Source organism: Mastigoproctus giganteus, chromosome 3 (assembly GCF_048544385.1).
Source record: "Mastigoproctus giganteus isolate SK-2022 chromosome 3, ASM4854438v1, whole genome shotgun sequence".
Taxonomy (NCBI): domain Eukaryota; kingdom Metazoa; phylum Arthropoda; class Arachnida; order Uropygi; family Thelyphonidae; genus Mastigoproctus; species Mastigoproctus giganteus.
This window is the reverse complement of record NC_143577.1, coordinates 240,939,716-240,964,309: the sequence shown is the minus strand read 5'-3', so window position 1 is coordinate 240,964,309 and position 24,594 is coordinate 240,939,716. Positions and strand designations below refer to the sequence as shown.

The window sequence follows — 24,594 nt, the reverse complement described above, 5'->3', positions numbered from 1 at the left end:
TCCATCCACCCACCCACCCACCCCCATGCATGCACACACCAGAGGTTATTACTGATTGGCTTCATAACACAAGACCAATTCATGAAAAAAAATCCAACTTACATGAAATGAAGTCTGGGAAAGCTCAATAAGAACATACAATAACTTTTCACTCAACAAGAAACAATCTGCTTTTCTATGTGGCATAAGTTTGTTTTATTAACTTGTTATATTTGCATCATTAAGTCAGTAGACTGGCTTTTTTTTTGTAAATTATCTTAATATTTTATTAAATAAGGCAAAAACTACTACAGATAATCTGGCATCTACAGAACCACAGTAATGCCAGATAATTGGATGTTTATCTAAAAATACTTATGAAGTCTAAATAATCCAAAATTTTAGGCATGCCTGTATGTTATTTATTTTATATTTCATCCAGCTATTATTTTAGGTAATAAAATAACTTATTTTATTACCTATCCATTCCCTCCAAGTTAGGCAATGTGTGCACTGGATTGCATTTCAGATTTTAGTAGTGGCAAATGATGCTAAAAATCAAGCTTATACAGTATCAACAAAAAAAAAAAAAAAAAAATCCCCTTTCCATTTCAAATCTATCCATTCCCCTCCAATAATTTGTCTAGTTCTTCCTTGAATTTATTTAAGCCATCCGCTTCCACAACAATATATGAAAGTTTGTTCCAACAATCAAACACCCACTGGCTAAAGGCAAACTTCTGCATATGTATTCTGCAACCACCCTTCCTTGGTTGGAATTTATGCCCCCTCATGTGCATAGTCTAAGCAAGATGAAGAATCCCATCAGCATTGACTTTGCTCAATCCATTCAAAGCCTTAAACACCTCAATCAGATCGACTTGCATGTGCCTAGTCTTCAGATACTGCAATTTGCAGAACTGAAGCCTTTCGCAGTAATAGCACTACTTTGTTCCCTTCACCAATCTTGTTGCCCTTCTCTGTACACGCTCAAGCAAATCTACAACCTTCCTAAAATGAGGCCTCCAGACCTGCACGCAGTACTCAAGGCGTGGCCTGACCATCTCCTTATACATACAGAAGGACAATCACTTCCTTATACCTGCTAGCAAAATTCCTGTATATCATTGACCTGTCCTGGCAGCCTGTCTGTGCTGCTCAGAAAACTTCATATCTGACTACACGATTAACCCCAGGTCTTTTTCATTTTCCACTACCCTGAGTGTAGTACCCCATAGTTGATTATCAAATTATATACCACAAGGGTTAAACTTGTGTAAGGTACTCAATAAGTGTTTACTAAAATTTCACCAATGGGGTAGTGGCAAAGTGAGATTTGTATAGCACTACTTCAAGGAGAGGTAGATGAACAGATGAAATGGGTTAATTTACTGACATGGAATTTGGTACAAAGTCCCTGAGAATACTTTTGAATCCTGAAATTCTGAATAGGCTTGCAGCAACTGTTCAAAATTTATAATAGTGAGTGAGTGAGTGTAATCTAAAACTTCCCTAGGGACCAAGAAAACAGAAGCTGAAAATTACGTCCATCAGACTTCTTTCCTTCTAAAGTAATGCCTAAATATATCTTCCATTTTTGCTATTCTAATCATGAATCATATTTTTCGACAATATGCCTACATTATCAGCACAGCTGAAAGAAAGATTATGTTCTTTAATAAATAATGAAAATAAATACTGAACATATATAACACTATTACTTCCACTTTCATATGCTGCATCTGTTTTCACATTTCTTTCTGTGCACTGCACATATGACCTCTTCCAAATTTCATAATACAAGGCAAATCCTTTTAAGTATCCTCTTGAATACTACATTATATTTCTTTGACATCTTACTGAATGACACTTTAAATCAAATATAGCTCCACATTACACAGAAAAAATATGGTTCACATATCCAGCACTTTTGTGCTATGACACGTATTTTATGCAACACAAACACAACTTTCAATGAATTCATTAACTAAAGATTAAACAAATTTCATCCATAAATTTGAAAAATTTAATCAATTTCAATCTAATGGTAAAGCAGTAGTTTTAGAGTATTTGGTAAAGAGTAGGGTTCCCTACCAGGTACTATAGTTTATTCAGGCCTGCAAACACAAATCAGTACACACAGAATATACAAAATTACATGGAAATTAGCATACCACATGAAGTGACACTGATTCAAGTAGTCAATATATCAAACATTCCTTCCACAACCAACCTTATAATACAAGGCAAAAATTATAACTAGATACCTACTGTGCATGAAAGACTTGGCACAACGACATCACAATTTGGTGTTATAATGGGTACATTCTCTAATCTAATTATGCTATCTCTTTCCACAACTTCTCCTAGAAGATAGAATATAGCTTAAGTATATGGAATATTTTGCAATCAATTTAAAAAAGTACTCTTATTTTACCTAATATAAAATACTAACTTAATAAAGTAACAAACACAACAGCAAGTTCTTTTTGTGTTATGAGACACCTCTTTAATCCATGGGTTGATGAATCTGAAGTTTTTAAAATAAAAAGGAAATTTAAATTCAAATTTGAATTTAAATTTCCTTTTTATTTTAAAAAACTTCAGATTCATCAAATCATATGGATTAAAGAGGCTAGTCTTGTATTACTAAAATTATTTGCTGATCATTTCTCTCGGCAAAAAGGCTGAGAGAGAATGGATCCCACATGAACTTGAAATAAGTGGTTTGACAAAGAATTTTTAATAAAAACCAGAACACTATCTCCGAGACCAAGATTACAAATGTATTTTAAAATACCAAATCTACAAGCAATGTTATATGCTTTTTCCATAATAAGAAAACTGACACTGGGTATTCGTGTTTGAGAAAAAGCAGCTTGGATAGCTGTTTCTAGTCTTAAATGGTCAAGTTTGACCTGTTCTTTCGGAAGCCATACCATGTCCTGGAAAGGATGTCATTAATTTCCAAATGCATTGACCTTTAATTCCAGAAACTTGCACAAACAGCTGGTCAGAGTAATGGGTTTGGGATTTTTGGATTCTCTCACAGTTTTACAAAGGAAGTATGCCTTATGTCTGAAATTGAACCTGCTCTTAAAAATAGAATCTGTTAGAGAGAGAGAGAGAGAGAGAGAGAGAGAGAGAGAAAGCACGTGCCACAGATTCTGATGATAGATGTTTAATCATCTCATAATGGATGTAATTTGACCTGGTGGCACTCCCCTGGGTGAGAGAGAGAGAGAGAGACTTAAGTTCCTGCTCTGAAAAAGGCAGCTGTAAGCCTCAAAGCTGTTGGAAGACAGCTTAAATTACTATTTTTCAAATTTTTGTTTATGGGCCAGAAACTCTGGGGAGTATGATGTTTCAGCAGGTACTCTAGCAAATGTCTCCCCTAGACTGTTGGCAACTGCACATCCATTATGTACAAGGATCGACGAAGGGTGCGATGTATATTTGCCCTTCATTTTCTGGATATTGTTCCAGATGACATTAGGGTAAATGTGAAACAGATCCAAGATTACTTCTGGCTCTGACATTGGATATAACGAGATTAAGTGTGAAAGTTTGAAGACTATTAGGCTATATGTGGTAGGATATCATTGAAATAACCCCTACACCTTGTTTTACACCTTTCTTGTTGCTATCCATCCTACACTCCATGGTTTTGGAGTTACTGGAATCCAAAATTGATGTCTTTAGAACTACAATTGTTGCTGCCTGTTTGGACAATACAGTCAGTCCTCGTATAACACGTGTTTACATTACACGAATTCGATCATACACGATTTATAAATAGGGGAACAATATCTTATATAACACTAACCGAATTCGCTTATGCACGATTCGCCTTTGTGTTTACAAGAAATGGCAGTCGAACGCGGAATCACCCCAACCGAATGCAACATGATAGGAATGAAGAGAAGATTCTGAAAATGTATTTATGTGTTTTATATCAGTGAAGGGGAAACATATTTCACCATAATAACGTAAAAAGCAACACAATTCCAGCTATCGGTATAATCACAAATGCAATTAGATCGAGTTTACTACCAGTTTATAAAAGATTCCACTAGCAGAAACGCAACTGGAAACTTTTTATTGTTTTAAGATAGTAACCCCTAGAAATGTGCTTTAGTAAAATGTGAGGTGTTAATAGAATAAACAACATCGCTGCCTTTACGGTGTTGTTTATTCAGTTGCTACACGAGCGCAGCTTTGTTTATGTGTATCAAGCTTGCCTCTTCATTTTGTAATTGCACTTTATTCCCTAAAAATGAGTAAAATAGTTAAAAGGTGTGAAAAGAAAGCATCCTGGTGAAGGCACTGCAGATTCAGAGAGAAAAGGAAAAGCAATATCGATAAACAGAGGCGGACTGGGTCAAAAATTCTTACACCAGAAAATTATAGTGGCCTCATACTACGGTTTATGGCCAAAATCGCACTGGCCTCCAGCCCACCGGGGTTTCCCCGGTAAGGCTTATGGCCGTCTGCCTCTGTCAATTGAGAAAAAATATGAAATTGTGAAACACTTTGAGCGAAATGAAAGACCATGTGATATTGCACGTGCTACAGATCTAAATGAGGCAACTCCGAGAATTAGAAAGAATGCAGAGAAAATAAAACCTTTCATAGCAACTCAACAACTTTCATTTCAACTCAAAGTGTAATTAAAATCCATTAGATTAAGACACAAAGAATTGGTAGAGATGGAATGGCTGTCATCTGTTTGGATAGAAAATCAAACAAAAAACAAGTTTGCTTACGATAGAAGCAAAAGCATTAGCAATATTTTATTACGTAATAGTCGTAATAAAATGCATAAGTATTTTATTACGATTATTTATTGTGTTTGGTAATGTGTTTTGGTTACAAATGTGTGTTCAATCTTGGGTGGTCAGCACCTAACCCTATTTTTCCCATAGGGCTTGTTGTTTATATGGCACGATTTTGCATTGCACGAGAGTTTCTGGGAACACAACTATCGTGCTATACGAGGACTGACTGTACTTTCTATGATATACTTCTGACTGACTGTCAATCTTCCACTGCAAAATAATCCATGAGGACCCTTCCTGGTGAAGTTGTTCAATTAACTGGAGGACCACTTTCATGATGATTTTCTTCAACCTCCCACATATATAGAGAGAGAAGAGCAGATAGAAAGATCAATGGCAGTAAATGTAAGGGTAGGCATGTGGAAAAAGGTTTTGATCTCCACATTTAGAAAAGCAACCTCACTCTTCTAAATATGGAGGGGGGGGGGTCGATACCTTATTTTCAAGCATATGTTCTATAATTCAACCCCTACCATTAACATCTGCATACCTCCTACAATAGTTCCATTGAAATCTCCCAGTAATAGGAAAGGGTACAGCAATTGCTTAAGATTTTCAAGGGATCTGCTTAGGTGATGTCATTCTCAGCTGATATTAGATGTTTCCATCTATCATCAGCTGAGAAAATCCAACCAATATGGTAAATAGATAGAGAAAACTGCTAGAAGCAACCCAATTATGAGACAAATTGCTACTGCTTCTATATTAGTTTGATTAATTGATTTAGAAATTCTTGGTGCAAGAGCTACTGCGGCTAAAATGTGCCTGGAAGGATTTATACAACAGTTTTGTTTGTATTTGTATCTTGCTGTGAATAGTTTCCAAGAGTCACGGAGTGACTATAGCTTACTGCAGAGATAATATCTGGTTTCATATTAGATTATAGAAATTTATTTCCTTGAGGAACTGAAAAGCATCTGCTATATTTTTCCTATCTTCCAGTATGATTTTGTGAGTGAGGAAGTGATGTTTGGTTATCAACTCTTTGAAAAAAATTCAGCACTCAACTGTAAAAGCTCTACTTTGTGTGTGACAGGTAAGATATAGAGGGGGATCCTCTCCTCACAAAAGAGGAGCGGCTGAAATGCATATGTCCTATTCTTGCAAGTATCACTTTGTCATATCAATTTTGCTGTATGCTGGATTTCCATGGTTAGAGTAAACTTTTAATTTGATGCAATTTGTTATTGGTTAGTACCTGCCATTTCTGTTGCCAGTGATGCATTCCACTGTGATGAATAACTTGTTTGTAGTCTGAGAAAGGGATGTATTCTGATGCAGAAATGTTGCTGTTGGCTTCTTTAGCAGCTCTGTCTGCTTATTCATTAACATATATTCCAACATGACTTGGAATATATGTTTTGGGATCCAGCAAAATCTAAAGTTATGACCTTGTTCAAGGAGTGTTGATACTCTGTATTGAATTTGCGGTAGTGGATGTTTGTTAGAATTGATATTTTGTATCGCCATCACGGAGCTAAAGGAATCAGTGAAAATTATGCTACTTTGGGAACTTGGATCTTCGATTTGGTTCAGTGCTAACATAATGGCCTGCAGTTCTGTATAAATGCTGCAGTCTTTTGGGAGTTTTTGTTCCGATATGATATCTGAAAAGTAAACTGCTGCTCCCACAAGAGATTCAGTTTTAGAGCCACCTGTATATAGAAAACAGTGATCTGAAAATTGCAATTTGTAAGCAGCATTAAGATAGTTTATAGTTTATATGAGAAAGTGTTTGTTTGCTCAAAAAGTGGAAGGAGAAGTCACATGTAAGCTGTTTGATTATCCATGGTGGTGGTGTAGACTGCTTCGTCAGCAGAGTTATGCTATCCAGGTTAAGATCTCTCTTGAGGAGAAGGTTTTTAATTTCACACTCACAGACTTATTGATTCTTTGTTGTTGATACTGCTGTTCCCATTCAGATGTAAAAAGAGTTTTCTGTAGGGGTGACCTAGTAAGGATTTTATTTCAGCTGCATAAAAAAGTAATTGTTTTTTTCCTTCTAAATTTCAAAGGAGGTTCATGAGCCTCAGCATACAGGCTCTGCACAGGTGAGATATGGAAAGCTCCAAAAGCTATTTGAAGTGTGCAGTAGTGTATTGGGTTGAGCCATCTCAGCATTAGGTCTTGCCAAGTCAGACTGGGGCACCATAGTCTAACTTAGATTGAATGAGTAGGCAATATAAACACAGTAGGATTGTTCTATCTGCTCCCCAGGATATAGTTGATAGGACCTTTAAAATATTAATTTTCTTAAGACAGTGGACTCTTATGTGATATATTTTCTAGAAAAGTCAATCTTTTGTCAAAAACAAGTCCTAAGAAACAAACACTATTTTTAACTGGGATGATCTCTTTTCAGCTTGAGTTCAGGATCAGAATGAAGATTTTTTTCTGCAGAAATGTACACAAACGATCTTTTGTACAGAAATTCTATACCCATTTCTTTCTGTCCATTTTATGACTGTTTATTGCTACTTGTTATTGTCATTCTATTGTCCTCGTGTGTTGTGTTTGATAAGTATATCAGATTATACTCATTTCCTTGCCTCTTGATAAGAACGTTCAATTCTGTTTTCAGTTTTTGAACTTCTCTCTTCCTTTCACCACTGGCATGCTCAAGAGCATGCAGGGTGCTGCTCTCTTTGGCAATTTGTACAAACATCTCCTTACTCATATCCAACTCATCAGCCCTCAATTCTGAGGGTCAACCAATCTCTCACCACATTTTCCAGAACTTTTACAACTCTTTTCTCATTGATAGGTCGACAGACATCCACTTCTTGGGTCTTCATGAACATCCTCATGTTCATCTTAGAACTCCTTATACTCTTCAAACACATTGTATAGTTTCAACATTTCATACATTTCTGTTGCAGATTTTCCCACTTTAAAGCAAAATTTGATATTTGTTCATTGCTCCATTGCAAAACCATGACACAGAACGTTAATGCTGACAGGTTGCAAGTAACAAAATTGGTTGTTACTTGTGACCTGTCAGCCTATTGGACAATGTCTGCACCACCAGTTATTGGAGGAAGTTTGAACTACAACATATCACTTGCATTTATTTTCAACCTCATAAAACATGACTGCAACAACACTAGTCCAAGAACCTTATTGCTAAACCTCATTTATATATTAACAAACTTTATAGTGTAATATGTATTACTGCTGCATAACCTGCGAATAGAGTAGCATTATTATTGCATTTAGGTATCATTAGTTTAGTGTAGTAGTCCCAAATTAAACTAACTATAAAATGAAATCATGCCTCAGTAATCAAAGTAATCAAATTACAGCAAAAAATTCTGAAATAAATACCTTTAATCTCTGGCATTCCATCTTTAAAAGTAAGGCCTTTTAATCTGGAAAGCCTTCTTTCTGAACGTTTGCTAGATGCAGCAATGGTACGTTTATATCTTCCTTCACTAACATCTTCAAATACTGAAAACATTTTGGACACACGAGCTGTATAACCTGCAAGCTCAGTAATCTGTAGGACAGCAAAATGAAAAGTATATCATCTATACAAGCAATGAAAATTTATTTGTATTAAACTATTTGAAATCCAAATAATGGACAAATGAATTATAATAATTCTTCCTGAAAATTAATTATAAAAAGAAATGCAAGAGCACAGTCATAATATGCCAGACTCTCAATTGCCTGTCTTGAATATTTCAAGTATTAAAAAAAATAAAAATAATGTACAATCAGTAATATTAGAAATGTTTTCATATTATGGAAATATGCTTGCTCACCAAACTTTAGTCAATGATATCCAGAATGGAAATACATTTTTACAATTTAGGACTATACAACTTTAAAGGATAGCATGTATAATTATAATCTGATAAGATATTATGAGGTTGTAATAAAAAAAAAACTGGGTGCAGGTCTAAATATTCTGACAGTACATTTTTGACATTAGTAAGGTTTTTTAATACAGTTTTACTGCCATTAAACAACTTTTGCAAAAAGTGTAACAACATGTTTATAGGGTAATTCAGCATAACCTACTTGTCAGTTCCAAAACTAAAGTCAATGATCTGTTTAAAATGGTTGTATGAACAGAAAATTGAAGATCTGTATTTGAAACTCCATACCATAGTATGCCATTTAGCCCAGTCAGTGTACTGCCTTCTTCCCTACAATCCATAAACGTTATGTTCTGTTAAGCCCTACTGTTTCTTAGGTAGACTGGCTGGACATTGACAACCAGTCAACCCAAGTACCAAAAATGTAACAGTCAGTCTGCAATTAAATCAAGTAAAGGGCCTATTCAACATGTTAAGTCTTAACACACAGGAAAAAGTCATGCTGGTTTCTTTTGATATTATTTCTCTCTAAACCAATAGATTTATTGGGCAAGAAGCAATATGTCCAATTCATGTGAATGTCTGAATCTATGTTTAGAAAGTGCCATTTTAATATATAAATGGTAGTTTTCCAATGGAGTCTCCTATTCAGCATGAATATAAACAGTCTTGTTATGAAACATTTTGAGGAGTACCACATTACCCCTCCACATCTAATGAGTAGCTATAAAAGATTTGCATATTTACTATGGTTCATTTCATGACCACGGAGAATAATGGCAAACAATTAAATTTTATTTATTTTACTCAATTTGAAGTTGTACAGCTGCACTCAAGTACAACAGTATAGGCTACAACAGTATGTATAAAACAAACAAAGTAAAATATGCACAGCACAGCAGAATAGAAACAAAGTAAAATATGCACAGCACAGCAGAATAGAAGAAACAAGTTTCATGATAAGTTAATTAAATGGTCAATGTCAAAGTAGTACTATATTATTCTTGGTAAGACATTGTTTCTTAAACTCTACAGGAGAGGCGATACTGCAACCTATCACTAGGTTTAGTAGGGACAAGTTCGTGGATCAGCCTCTGTCCTTCAGTGTGCTAGTAAATAGTAATTATACATATTCTGTTACATCAGTTTGCAGAAAGCCTACAAGAGTGGGTCAGTTTACAAATTTTAAAACTTATCATTTAAAATTATCAATTAAAAAAAATTAATTTTTTTTTAAATTTTGACTCTTGCATGCAAGAGTCAAAATTAAAACTATTGCAACGTGGTCACACTATAGTTATACAGGTGACTAATACCAAGAAATTAGTAGGGTCAAGGCAGAGCTGAGAGACCTAATGGTTTACTAGACTGTTAAACTGCTTTGAATTGCTTATGGATTGGGGGAAGGGTGAAAAACCTGTGGCATACCTACCAACATTAAAAAAAAACAAATAGTAACAGTATTTGCCATATAGTGCAAAGAAGCCACAGGTTTCTTTAGCCGACATGCACCAGATGCGAGGTACATGTCGGCCAGTTCAAAGTTTGAATACTCGTCCATCCTACTGCTTCGGGAACCGGTTCACAAATGCTGACTTCCAGTGGGATAGCTGTTCACGCGACCTCCTGTTCAACGTCCTCTACCGCATGATGAAGGCATTTTGGACCCTGCAATGCTATGTGATTCTGATTCGTCTTTGTGCCCCCTACACCTCCTGCAAGTTTGTCGCACTGGTAGTGAATCACCCTGTATATGTGATCCATAGTTAAGAATTAATTTTATTCAAAAAATTAAATTTTATTATATTAAAAAATATTATTAAATAATCATATTAAATTTTATAAACAGTATCAAATTTCATGAACACACTGGAACTTCATCAAAACTTTAGTAAATCCAATAAATATCACACAATATGAAATAAATTATTTTAGATTTTTAAGATGGAATATGTCCAAAGTGACAACTGAAAAAGTCTAAGATGACTGTCTAATATGCAAACTATTTTCCTCTTTTTATTTTCTTTAATTCACATATAAGATCTGAAAGGAGGCACAGTTTTCCAAATATTCCTAATATCTTATCCAATTGCCTGTAGAAGGCAATTGGGTAAGCTTCAGTCTTGTTTAAAACAAATTTGCATACATTTAAAGCTTATCTCAATTCTCTGTAAACTTAGATCAACCACAAAAATTCTAAATGTGTGTAAACATATCACCATATCAAGCAAATAAGTGTAATGAAAACAGTTCAGAGTCCTTTGGGAACACACAGGAGCTTCATTAAGTTTTTATCAGTGATCTTTGTCCACCAGTGAGATTGAAGTCCACAAAAAAAAAATAAAATAAAGCAAAACTTGAACTGAATTTGTTTGAAACAATGACTCTACCAGATTATCACGAAAGCTTACTTCACTGAAAACAAACTGTGGATGCTTAGTAAAACTGAATTGCAAAAAAGTGTAAAGAACTAGTACCAAGAAATGGTAAACTAAAAAAAAAAAAAAATCACCAAATTTAGTTTACAAGATATGTAAAATGATTCATGTAATACAACTACTACCACTATTAATAATAATAACTGTAATAATATTGTTTGTATATAGACACACAACAAACATATGCTCTACAAATTATTTAACCTTATTCTCCCACAAGAGATTCTTACACAGTACATATTTTTTTAAAGAATAATGTCATCCATAACTGTATATGTGAAAGAACGAGTTACACAAAGGAAAGGGGAATGGAAAAAAAAACATTCAGCCCATTCAAACTTAAACATAAAACTTTCATAATAAAAGAAATATTACCTCCTTATATGAGGACATCAACCTTTCTGTAGCATCAGCTCCTGCTAACAGAATATTCTTGGCTGTAGTCATATACTGTGTTCTAGTACTCACGCCATCATCTCCATCATAACTGTCGCCTGAAAATTGCTCATATTATTATATGAGAATGTAAATTTAAATATTACATACTTCAAAGAAATGAATTCCACTATTACCATTTTTTACATCATATTACTATACAATACTAGTACAGTGAACTATCGGTATAATGAATTCATACAGGAAATCAAAATATTAGTTATAATGAAATGCAATTTAAACAAAACAAAAAATAAAATAAATCAGAACAACAGTTACATATTACAAAATAATTATAATGTAAGAAACTTGCTTATTAATGAAAATTAATAGAATTAATGAAAATTTCGAAAATTAGAAAAATTTTTTTGCTTTTGTTTTTTATGCTTGTTATTTTCAATGAAACTTTGAAAACATTCACTTCTGCTTTCAAATTTATAAAACTATTAAGTGCAAATGACAGAATCTAAAAACTGTAAAAATTGTTTTCTATATTTATTATAGAAATGACAATTTTATTACAGAATTTTTATTATGCTAAACTGATATTCTTACAATGATATTCATTAAACATTTTTAGATAAAGATACATAGTAAACTGGCAGGGGAGACAGGTAATGATTGTTTTATTGTACTGATAAAATAAAATAATATAATATAATAATTACTAAAGGGAATGCTTGAAGAGTTTAAATTTAAGGAAACACTATAAAATAAATATAACATAAATAAATTCATTGAAATTTATCCTTAACTTGAAAAATCCAATAGAATATTTTAATAATTGATCATTAACTCTATTTGCCATGCAAGGTTGATTCAGTCCCACACAATATTTCAGTACCTTCTAGTTTTTAATGATTAACACTATTCACTTAATGGGTGATATTATTCAACTAAAATCATTGTTTTTGGGTTTTAGGCACATCAGCAACTTGGAACATAATGTGCATTGTATATTATGTCTGTAAAAGTGTGTTCACAAGTCAACTTGCATGTTGTGCAGATTGATAAATCCAGAATAATCTGGGGGGGTGGGGGGGTACTCCATCCACCCGAGATCAACTAACTATGGCCTCAACTAAAGAAACTTTAGAAATTCCTCTAGTCATCAATGGGAATTTAACTCAAATCTCTCCAAACAAGTGCAAAAATCACTATACTGCTACAGATATTCAATTAAAAACAATATTAATTACTTTAGATCAACTCCAAGCTGTTGATAGTGAGGCAGAACTTGGAGGGGCAGATGTCTCACAACAGAAAAACATAAAGTAGCATTATTTTCTTAAAATATTTAACTAAATGCCCAAGAGTATAAAAGAGTGTTTTTGCATGGTTACCGCATGTACATCATTTCTACTACCAAGGTAGCAAGATGTCTCACAACAGAAAAACATAAAGTAGCATTATTTTCTTAAAATATTTAACTAAATGCCCAAGAGTATAAAAGAGTGTTTTTGCATGGTTACCGCATGTACATCATTTCTACTACCAAGGTAGCAGCATATGAATACATCATTTAATTATATTTCATATTTGTGAATACCTTCACGAATGGCCGAGGTATTGCACTGCTTTGAATAAGTAACGCTTCACCAGTAGAGAAGACAATGTTACTTATTCTCTGCGGATACCACCACCCAGATGGCACCATTTCGAAGCTTGTTGGCTTACTCACCAGTGGGTGGGCAGGTACCCTGTCGTTGCAATAGTGACAACCCAGTTTTGAAGTACGAATCCACAATATGAGAGATGCTTGATGGTATGCATAGTTTAATCTAAAAATATTTCTTGGCTAAATGCCTAAGAGTAGGCACTTAGCCAGGAAATAAAATTAAACAATGCATTCATACTACCTTGGTAGTAGAAATGTATGTGCAGTGACCATGCATAAACCAACTCTTTCACAATCTTGGGCATTTAGCCAAGAAATATTTTTAGATTACACTATGCAAACCATCAAGCATCTCTCATATTGTGGAATTATACTTCATAACTGAGTTGTCACTATTGCAACAACAGGGTACCTACCCACCCACCAATGAGCAAGCCAACAAGTGTCAAAACAGTGCTGTCTGGGTGGTAGTATCTACCAAGAATAAGTAACATTAGTCTTCACTGCTGGCAAAGTGTTACTTATTCAAAGCAGTGCAATACCTCGGCCACTCGTTGTGAAGGTATTCACAATGAGATAATTAAACAATGCATTCATGCTACCTTGGTAGTAGAAATGATGTACAGGCATACCTCGAATAACGAATAGGATGCGTTCCACGAAATTACTTCGTTAAGCGAAACTTCGTTTTCAGAGGTAAAAATACTATGGCCAGAATAGGGATATGTTCCTACGTAAAGAAAATGAAAAGCTTTTTTTTCGAACAAAGAAAAGTTTTATTAAATAAACATTCAACTTACATACAAAGTGAAATCACATTTTAAAATATGAGTCTAAAGTTGATTGCTTATGCTTTTTTTCTCTTTCATTTAACAATTGTCTATACGGAGTTATTGCATTTAACACTGATCGCTTAACAATAAAACTTCTTCCTAAATCAGGATCATTTTCACTAAAAAAATTTAAACGTTTTCAATGTCATTTAAGCAGCTTTTTAAATCTTTGTTTGTTAACACTTTTTCGGCAGGAACTTCTTTAACTTCGTCTTCATTATCTTTGTCTTCGTTGCTAACAAGGTTTCCTAAATCTTCCACTGAAAAACCATCATCTTCTGCATTCAATAAATTTCTAACATCCTCTTCATTGACATTTTCGAAACCTATTGATTGAGCCATCTGGATAACTTCATTTCTAATTTCTTGGATGCTATTTTCTTCTTCTAGTACAACTTCTGGCCATATTTTGCACCAAACTCCATTTAAGCATTTCTTAGTGACTTCTTTCCAAGAACTATCAATGTTTTCAATTGCCTTTTTAATGGTGTAGTTTTTCCAAAAAGTTTTAACTGTCATTTCCTCTTTATCCTCTAGTTCAGTTAAATTGCTTAATGTTCGACGCAGATAATAAGCTTTAAATGATGCTATCACTCCCTGATCCAATGGTTAAATCAAAGAAGTTGTGTTTGCTGGAAGAAACAACTTTGACAGGAATGCATATGTCCAACGTGTTAAGATCAGTAGGATGTCTCGGAGCATTGTCTAACAACAAAAGAGCTTTTTCTTCAAAGTTGTTTTTTTGACAATACCGTTTTACTTCAGGACAAAAGTGGTTAACAAACCAATCAGTAAATAACTCCTTGGTAACCCACACTTTTCTATTTGCTTTCCATATTACAGGTAAATTCATTTTTATGTTACCTTTTAACACCCTCGGATTTTCTGAATGGTAAACTAATAACAATTTTAATTTATAATCGCCAGAGGCATTCAATCGAAAGAGTAACATTAAACGGTTTTTGGCTGCTTTGAACCCAGCAGCTGGTTTTTCTTCAATAGAAATGAAACTTTTTGTTGGTAGCCGTTTCCAGAACATACCGCTTTCGTCAACACTGAACACCAAATTTGGTGGAAAATTTTCACGTTCAATTATTTCCTTTAGTTTTTCTGAAAACTTATTTGCGGCTTCTCCTGTTAATTTTACACTATGAACCCTGGCCCGTTTTTTTAAATTTCTCGAACCAACCACGAGAAGCCCAAAATGTTTCCGTAATTTCGTCAGTTTGTTTAGATTTCAGGTGATTAAACTGGAATATTTTTTTTAATGTTAAATGGGGCTTGAAATTGCGGACTTCGTTATATCGAAGCTTCGTTATCAGAGGTAACGTTAACCGAGGTATGCCTGTAGATGTAGTAACCACTCATAAACCAACTGTTTCATAGCATTATTTTGCTTTAAAGTAAAAATAAAGCACTCAAAACCTACATTCTTATTCTTATGTTTATTTCCGAATTGGAAATATGTACATAATGGAGCCAAACATTTTGTGGAATTTTCTTACCACTTCTTCAGTGACTGCAAAGAGGTTGTTATTAACTAAGTAACTAAGGGTTGTTATTATTATTGAATTCTTAATTTTTAGTAGAATTAAATACAGGAGATCCTCATTATCGAAGGATAATTTGTTCCACAAAATTCCACTTAAAACGGGAAAAAATTTCCGTAACGTTTATTATGTAGGTGTACATAGTAAAAATTGGATGAAGGAACTGAAAAATTAGAAAATTATTTTATTAGATATTTTTTATTATAATATGTTGCACAATATAAGGTTAAGTAAAGTTTACTGAAGTTACTCTTTTTCAGTTGTACGAATAAAAAATGAATCCAGAGTTGTTCATGGTTTTTTTTTTTTTCCAGATAAAACTGTGTCATAGCATTTAGCAATTGTCTTTAACTTCACACTTAACTTTTGTTGCACGATTATGAAGAAGGTTGTTCTCACAAAAAATATTAAAGTGCATGGTCAATTTTTTCAAGGGAAAAAGCTTTAATTCTTTAATTTTAAAATCCTCCTAACTGCAGGGACTCAGATAATGAATACTCTGATACTGGGGACCCCCTGTACTAGAATTAAGTTTTAGTAAATCAAACATGGATCTAATTCAAAGAATTTTGTTTCAAGGTTAATGTTTATATAGTAAACAACAATATAATGTAAACACTTACTAGCTGCCTTTGCAATATCACTGTCACAAAAGATCACTTTGGTCACAAGAAGTTGATTTGTTTATTAGTATTAGCAGAGAAAGCAAGCTTATACACAACAGCCAAAAAAAAAAAAAAAAAAACTCGCCTTCCCATTTCACCCATCCATTTGCTCCAAAAGTTTGTCAAATTCTTCCTTAATATTTAAGCTATCAAATTCCACAACAGATTCAAGTTTGTTCCAGCAATCAACTACCTGCTGGCTAAAGGCAAATTTCTACACATCTATTCTACAACTGTCTTTCCTCAATTTGAATTTTTGCTCCCTCAGGTGCATAATCTAAGCAAGAGGAAGAATCCCATCAGCACTGAGCTTGCTCAAACCATTCAAGGCCTTATACAGATGTACACTGTGGTTTTATAAACCAAAGTGATCTTTTTTTGATGGTGATATTGTAAAGATAGCTGGCGAGTTTTTACACATTACTGTTATTTAGCATATAAAAATTAACCTTTAAACAAATTTCAAATTATATCTAAGTTTGATTTACTAAAACTTTTAATTCTACTAAAAAATTTTAAGAATTCCATAATAATAACCCTTAGTTACTGTCTTTGCAGCCACTGAAGAAGTGGTAAGAAAATACTACAAAACATTTGACCCTATTATGTACATATTTCCAATTTGGAAATGAACATAATATTACCAACATAAGTTTTGAGTGTTTTATTATCTTCAAACAATGCATCATGAGGAATATCTCAGCATTATTTTTCCAAAATATTTATTTTCAACACTTGCACAGAAACAGTAGGAATGTGAGAGTTCGATTCTATCAAGATAATTTAATCACAGCTATAAGAATTAGCTTTTTGCATTAGAATAAATTTAAATTTCCTGTTTATACTCCGGCACAACAACCAAGTCAGTCGAGTTTACAATAAATCATCAATACAAATATTTATCATATTTAGTAGTCATGGGCTTTAACCCCGGTTTACTCAAGGAACGCGTGCTATGCACTCTCGCTCCTGACCACTGGGCTACGAGTAGCTTGGAAACTACTTCAACTGGTTGTAGTTGTACAAATTCTGACTCCCGCTCCACCTCTAACTTTCATCTACAAACATGGTGTCAGACAGATGCCACTTTTTAAATTTTCTGCTATTCTTTTAAATCTGGAAATAAAATCAAATCATCCTGCATACCTTTCCCCACCAAAATTCTCTAACTGGCTAATACTGTACTTCCTGATTTTATTTCCATGCTCCCCAAGCTGATTAGGGTGAAACACCTTACCACTACTGTTAAAATGATCATTGGCAAGAGTTTGGCACCATCATTATGGGACTTGTGATCTTGGATAGTCCCTCAGCCTACCCTCAGAGTGACTCCAACTCTGTGCCCACATCTCAGTTGTCTCCACCTATCCGATAAGTTTCGGCCTTTTCAGCTACTATCATGTGCCCAGTCTTTGGATGCTGATCTTAAGTTTGCTTGTGATAGGGAATACAGACGGCACATCCTTGAATTGATTTTCCCTGTACCTGATCCCTCTCCTCAAAGCTAGTCTTAATGCCACAAACCAACAATACCATATGATATGAAGGTAGCTTACTGACTTTTCGGTTTTCCACCTATATCTTCTTTGTACATTGTTGTGCATATAACTATATTATACTTTGAGTTTTGAGCTGTATTTCCTTTTATATGTCCAGATATCTATTTCCTTATGTATAATTTATGAATGCTCTCTGTTTATCATTATTATTCTTCCATTTTTCTTATATATTGTATTATCACTGTTAACTCCTGGCTTGGTTGCCATAAAGGGCAATATTGCAATGTATGGATTTGCATTATTATTATCATTATTGCAATAAAGATTTCTACTACTACATTAAATTTTTGTTTAATGTTTAACAGATACTAAGTAAGCAAAAGTGTCTACCTTTCTTCTAAGCAACTCCCATTCCCATGTGACGTGACATGTATCACACCATGTGGGAATGGGAGTTGCTGTGAACTGAGTAAGTGGGAATGATTGTGACAAGTGTCAAACCTTTCCAAGATGCTTTGATTTTTCCAGCTAAATGCAAACAGCTGACAAAAATACAGACATTCATGTTGCATCTGCCCAAAGCCACATGAACATCTGAGTTCCAATCTGGGGTGGGGGGGGGCATCAGGGACCTTAAGTTAAAAAAAAAACCTTTAATAAATTTTCAATAAAAACTTTCGTCATTACTGTATTATTGATTTCTCATTTATTTTTATTCAATATTTTTTAACTGGGTTTAGCATATCATAATTAATAGATTACTGTTTCTCAATTCAGTTAAAAATCTAAACATTAATTTTTTTTATAATTAAAACAAAACAGGAAGGTTTAAACAGACACCATGCAATTGTCTTGGTCACAATTGGGGGTGTGAATGTGTGAAGGTTAATAATCATATTATAATAACTAGTGCTTGACCCTCTCATGCTGTAAAGGAACCTGGCAGCATATTAACTTTTTTAACAATGAACTTTCTAATAAATTTTAAATTTTTCAAATTTCTAAACTCATAAATTAGTAATAGAAATAAGCTAAAAATAATCAATAAACTTGCCATCTTCAGTTTTAGTGATTCCAGTCATAATAGGAAGTGAGATAATTATCATGCCAGTAGCGCTCCATAAGTATTTCATGAGAAATTGCTCTAACATAACATACCACAGTCTTTTATTGAAAATTACATTCATCTGTCTTGCAAGAGCTTTATAACTTTTCTGTAAGACTGTCTGCTCTACCTGGAAAATAAATTGAGATTATGTGAAATCATAAATCAATAACAAGACCATAAAATTAAAAACAAATTAAAACTGCCTTGGTCAACTTAAACTGATTCAACTGTAGCAGAAAGCAAAAAGAGTTAAGAAAATTTTTAGGAGAGAGTTTAATTAAAACATGAAAATTCAAAAAGGTACTCCAGCAAAGTCAAAACCTGGAGAGAAATTTTAATGGCAAAAAGCCAGAGAAGATTTAAAAAAAAAAAAAAAACATTCTGTTATGCTCGAAAATGCAAGATTTAAGTTAAACAATAATTATTAGTCAAACTGTTAATTATTAAACAAAAACTTGAGAGAGAGGTCCGAGCAGTATTTATCTAATTGAAATACTGGAGTGGCCTAACTGATGTTTCTAAAAGTGCCAAATAAACAATTTCATGAAAATCTATTCACCCTGAGTCAAATCATTACATATGGATGGATATGCAGAAGTTAAGCAGGCACTTGATGCATTTGGGAACATGACTAAAAATAGTATTCAGACCACTCTAATATAAATAATATTTATATTGGAGTGGCCAAGCTCTGTAAACCTTGGATCAGTAGAAGATAAACTTTAGAGGCTCATTTACACATGCTATTTTTCTAAATAAAATTTAGATATGCAATAAAAAAATTTTTTTTTTAAATCCAATCATTTCAAAATCACAATTAATTGTTTCTTTTCAACTACAGGGTGTTTTAAAAAAAGTTTCAAAATCTACACACACACTCTGATAATATTTGCATGAACAACATATAATTCGGGTAACATAAATTGGAAATTCAACAACAGATGGCAGCACACATTTTGGTATACAAAGTCACTCTCCTAATAATGCTACTCAATTCTTGAATAAGAAATGAATAAATAAATATTTATTCATTTATTATTAAAGTAAGATTAATGTACTGTACTACATTATTATTAGATTTTATTAAATTTTTGGCTAGGTTACATTTTAGAACACAGAGCTGACATTGAAACATCAACTAGTAATGCATTTTAAAGTTAATTCATTAAAAACCGCTTCTGTTATCTTTGTTTACAAACGGAAGCATAAATATAACGCAAAGCCATGTCCAAACAGGATATGGCTTGAGGCCTCGCAGTTTCCTTCTGTGAAGATGGGTGTATTAACCATACATTTTTGGGCCTCTTTACATGCTTCGCCTTATGGCCTCAGTGTTTAATTCCGGGCCAGAGTACATATACAACCAGCGAATACTGTCAATTAATTAATAACAGATTCACTGAATTGAGCAAATGTTCATCACACAATTAAACATCCAAAATTTAACATGCAACTATCAGCAAGATGCGTTTCAAAGCGAGACACTTTCTCGAGACGTGGCCCTATGGATTGAATGCGTGCGTAACGCCATTATTCAGCATCAGAAGCCACTTTCGCGTAGTAGTAATCAACTTACGAGAACGCCCCTCTATTATCATACCATTCACACGGGGGAGTATTCATGCGAAGCTCCTCAAACACAGCATAATCACTAAGCAGACGCCAACCTATTGAATAAGAACGAATTTGCAGACGAAAGGAAATGTAGAGGATAAGAATTGTCTGCGAACAGGTGAGAGACACAGAGCAACCGAAGTTTTGTTTCGTTGGAAAAATAAATAGGCCCTCGATGTCAATTAAAGAAAATAACACTTAATTATTTGTACACCGGATTTTCTAAAATAAAAATTTACTGAAAAAAAAAAAAAATAAAACGAATTTCGTGACAACACAGAAATTAAAGAAGGTAAAATCTGGGTGAAGAGACCGTTTAAAGGATCATTCAAATTCACTACATGCAATTATGCAGAAAATTGACTTTTTAATTATATGGCAAAGAAAGAAGAACATGTAAATATATATAATTCGCCTAACAAAAATATGTAACACAATACTAATTAGGTAATTCCAATACATAATTAAAACAATATTCAAAAATAAAACTTCAAACTACATGTGCCGTACAAAAAAAAATTTGAAAGTTTCTAATCCGCCACAGAAAGAATTTAAACAATCTGGAAATTAAAACTTTTATTCAACATATTCACCTCTACGGCTACACTTGATACAACATTCCTTCATTATCTATAGGTCCCTTATAGTAAAACCAACTATATTGGTCCTCTAACCACTCAATTGCTTGAATGACAATGTTCTTGTTCATTTAACCCCAGGGGCTCCCATCTGGTGAGTATGGGCTTAGCACACCCAGGGTCCTAAGCTGGATCTCTCTCTCTCTCTCTCTCTCTCTCTCTCTCTCTCTCTCTCTCTCTCTCTCTCTCTCTCTCTCTCTCTCTCTCTCTCTCTCTCTCACACACACACACAGTAACTCGATTTTTTTTTTTGGCTGGTGCAGCATAAGCTTCAAGCTTCCTTGCACCATATAGCTAATAATAATAATCACCCAGGCACAACCAGCAGGTCAGAGGAGCTGACAAATCATGAACAATCGTTAGCAGGCACGGCTAGAACCACGGTCCACTCAATGGGTATGGCGCTACTGCACTCTCGCTCCTGACCACTCGGCTATGTCAGGCCTAATATGCTCAAAGTGTCCCATTTAAAATGTGTTTTCGCTGCATACTAGGCAGAAAACAAGCAGTAATTCGGAAGGGCTGTATATAAAGAACAGGGCGGGTGACTGTTTCCATGGTTACCTAAGCCTTGTGACTAGGAGCACTGTTCATGCAGGAAAAGGGATCCCTCTGGAGATTTTTCCCATAAAGTTTAGTTTTTTAATTGTAAATAATTTCAGTAGATTTGTAAATAATTCAGTCGTAATGGATTTACCCTTCTGAATGTATTCAATGAATAACGCCACTTCTCTGTCCCTAGAAACCAATGATATCACCTTAGTAGATAACAGCGCCCTTCGAAACTTGTGACATGAAAATCCATCGTGATTCCACTCCGTAGACTGGTCTTCGGTTTGATCATAGAAATAAATTCAAGTTTCATTCAAGGTCAAACTGGCTGACAAACTTGTTGGAATCCTGGGAAAATTTCACAAGAATGTTCTTTGCACAGTTCCTTCTTCTACTGATTTGCATTCAGATATTTATGCACCCATTCCGCTGATTTTTTTTATTTATTTATTTATTAATTTGATTTTTTATTATTTTTTCCCCCGTGCTCAATTCTTCGTGGACAATATCGGCTCGTTTACGGGATATGATTAATGTCTTTGCTATGCTCTGTAATCTCCAACTATCTTTTAATCAGGATAATGATTTAATGTTTTGTGAGTGTCACAGTTATGTGATGCCCAGACCTGGATTCATCTTCCGCAAGCCAATTCTTAATGGTGCTGTGTAATGGACAATCGATTTAATATTTCTTGGGGTTAAAAAAATGATAATAAATAAGGGGCTGCAATAACACTTTCGCCATTCTTGTAATAAAGTTTACTAATTCTGTATCCTTAGGCAACTTTTTAAAACGAATCTGAATGGACTTATTTAAATTCCTTGTCTGCTAAAAATTCTTTAAAGTCGGGATAGGACTGCTTATTTCATAGAGTACTTTATTGAGATTAATGTGCCATAAAAAGATTGCGGTTTGTTGGTTCAAAAACTTTACTGAGAGAGAACTAACAAAAGACAGTGACCACGATATCACAAATTGGATTGTATTTAAAGAAAACTATGCAGTCAATGGTAAAGGCGTGAGATTCGATTTCAACAGATCGAATCTAAAATGCAATGAGATTTCTTGGGCTCTATTAACTGCAGTGACTACTAAAATGACGTTGGACACAAATACACTATGGAAGTGTCCAAAGGAAGCCACATTATCCTGGAAGCCACAAAAACGTATTCATACTAGTGGTCAAATTCCATAAATGTAAGATACCAAATGGTGAAGGTGAGATAGAGTCTGAGCAAAAGAAGCAAGATTGGAAAAATTACAATGATTCCGATTTATATGAGAATTAAGAGAATATGTAACAAGCCCACTAATGGGTGGGTGAAAGCCGATTTTAAGAAAGCACTGGCAAAGAGCAGGCATAAGGGGTTATTCACATATGTAAATATGACAAAGAAAGTAAATCCAGTAAGCTCCTTAATTGGTTACAGCGGAAGGGTCACAAAAAGACCAGCAGAAATAGCAGATAAGTTGAACAGATACTTCTCGTCGTTATTTAGTCGAAAGCAAGCTCGAAACTGTGGGAAATGTTAAGGTACCAGACTGCTGTAAAATAAGTAATATACTGATCTCAAACAAGCGTTTGTTAGAAAAGCTACCGTTGGATAGCAACGCTCCAGGGGAAGTGGTACATATTCAGTTGTAATTAAAAAAGGTTTCATATTAGCATATCACACCGCTGGGAATGTTAACGAGAGAATCATGAAACCCCGAGAAGGTACTCTTGGACTGGAGAAGTGTTAAAATATCCTCAATCCATAAAGGTTGTGTAAAGGAGGTGGGTAAATATATGCCAGTGAGTTTGACTTCTATGGCAGTAATGATCATTAAGTCTATGGTTAAGGATGGCATTCAGGGCTGTCCCCATCGACAAGAATGGTATCTTGAATAGATCCCAGCATGGGCTCATTAAGCGAAGCTCATACCTAACCAAGCTGGTTAATTACTACGATACAGTTTTAATGCAATTAGATGCAGGCAACGATTCTGACATTATATATCTAGACTTTAGATATAGACCCTCAAGGATGAAGGACTAGGCTCCAGACGCTGCATTTGCAAAATTAAGCCTTTCTTGGTAACAGCAAACTTTTTTCAACTCGCCAATCTCGTTGCCCTTCTCTGTACTCGTTTCAGCTCTACATCCTTCCTAAAATGAGGCCTCCAGACCTGTATGCAGTGCTCAAGGTGTGGCCTGATCCTTACCTTATACAAGGGGACAATCACCTCCTAACCCTGCTAGCAAAATTGCTGTATATCACTGGCAAGACACCATGAACTACTCTTGCAGCCTGTCTGCACAGCTCTGAAAACTTCATATCTGACTTTTCACAATTGCCCCTAGCTCCTTTTCATTCTCCACTACCCCGAGTGTAGTGCCACCCAGTCGGTACGTTACTCTGGTCTTACTGCTACCCATATGCCGTACTTTACATTTGTCAATGTTAAACTTCAGTTGCCACCTCTCAGCCCATCTGTTCAACTTTTCCAGATCCTGTTGTAGTGTACTGTCATTAACAACCCTGCCAACCTTTGTATTTTCTGCAAACTTAGACATTAACACCCTGATATATTAGAAACATGTTTGCGAATTGTTCAGTTACTTCATCTATGCTGGCCTTGACACTAAGCATTGAAAGGTTTGAGAGTGTTTTCGACTACATTTCTTCTTAATTCATTATTAAATAAATTTTTGTATCGTGTCCAGGGCCGGCCACAAACATTATCAACCGATTCTATCGAAAAGGGTTCCGCGCTCAAATGGTCTAAATAATATCATCCGTGTCTTTTCCGCATTTCTATCAACGAGCCTATAGCAGTCTTAATGTCTGGTTACCCACATTATCGTCAACCCCAAGGGCTGGAAATTTTGAAAAAAAAATTAAAATCATTATTACAAAAATACCCCGTATTTATTTTTGAATAAAACCCCAAAGCCGGGCAAGTAATTCTTGAACAGGGTTCCAAAAATTCTGGGATCGGCCCTGATCCGCACGTACATAAAA

General features: G+C 34.5%; 1 protein-coding gene across 1 annotated transcript in view; it reads right to left on the bottom strand.

The window, feature by feature from the left end:
- The window catches only part of LOC150088951 (ATP-binding cassette sub-family D member 2-like), a 195,430-nt gene that overhangs the window by 24,378 nt on the left and 146,458 nt on the right, over positions 1-24,594 (bottom strand). The window contains exons 2-5 of the mRNA XM_090370961.1: positions 18,731-18,911; positions 11,452-11,570; positions 8,142-8,313; positions 2,251-2,345 (exon numbers count right to left, since the gene is read on the bottom strand). Coding sequence (XP_090227087.1) covers positions 2,251-2,345; positions 8,142-8,313; positions 11,452-11,570; positions 18,731-18,911 — 567 coding nt within the window. The remainder of the gene's footprint in view (positions 1-2,250; positions 2,346-8,141; positions 8,314-11,451; positions 11,571-18,730; positions 18,912-24,594) is intronic.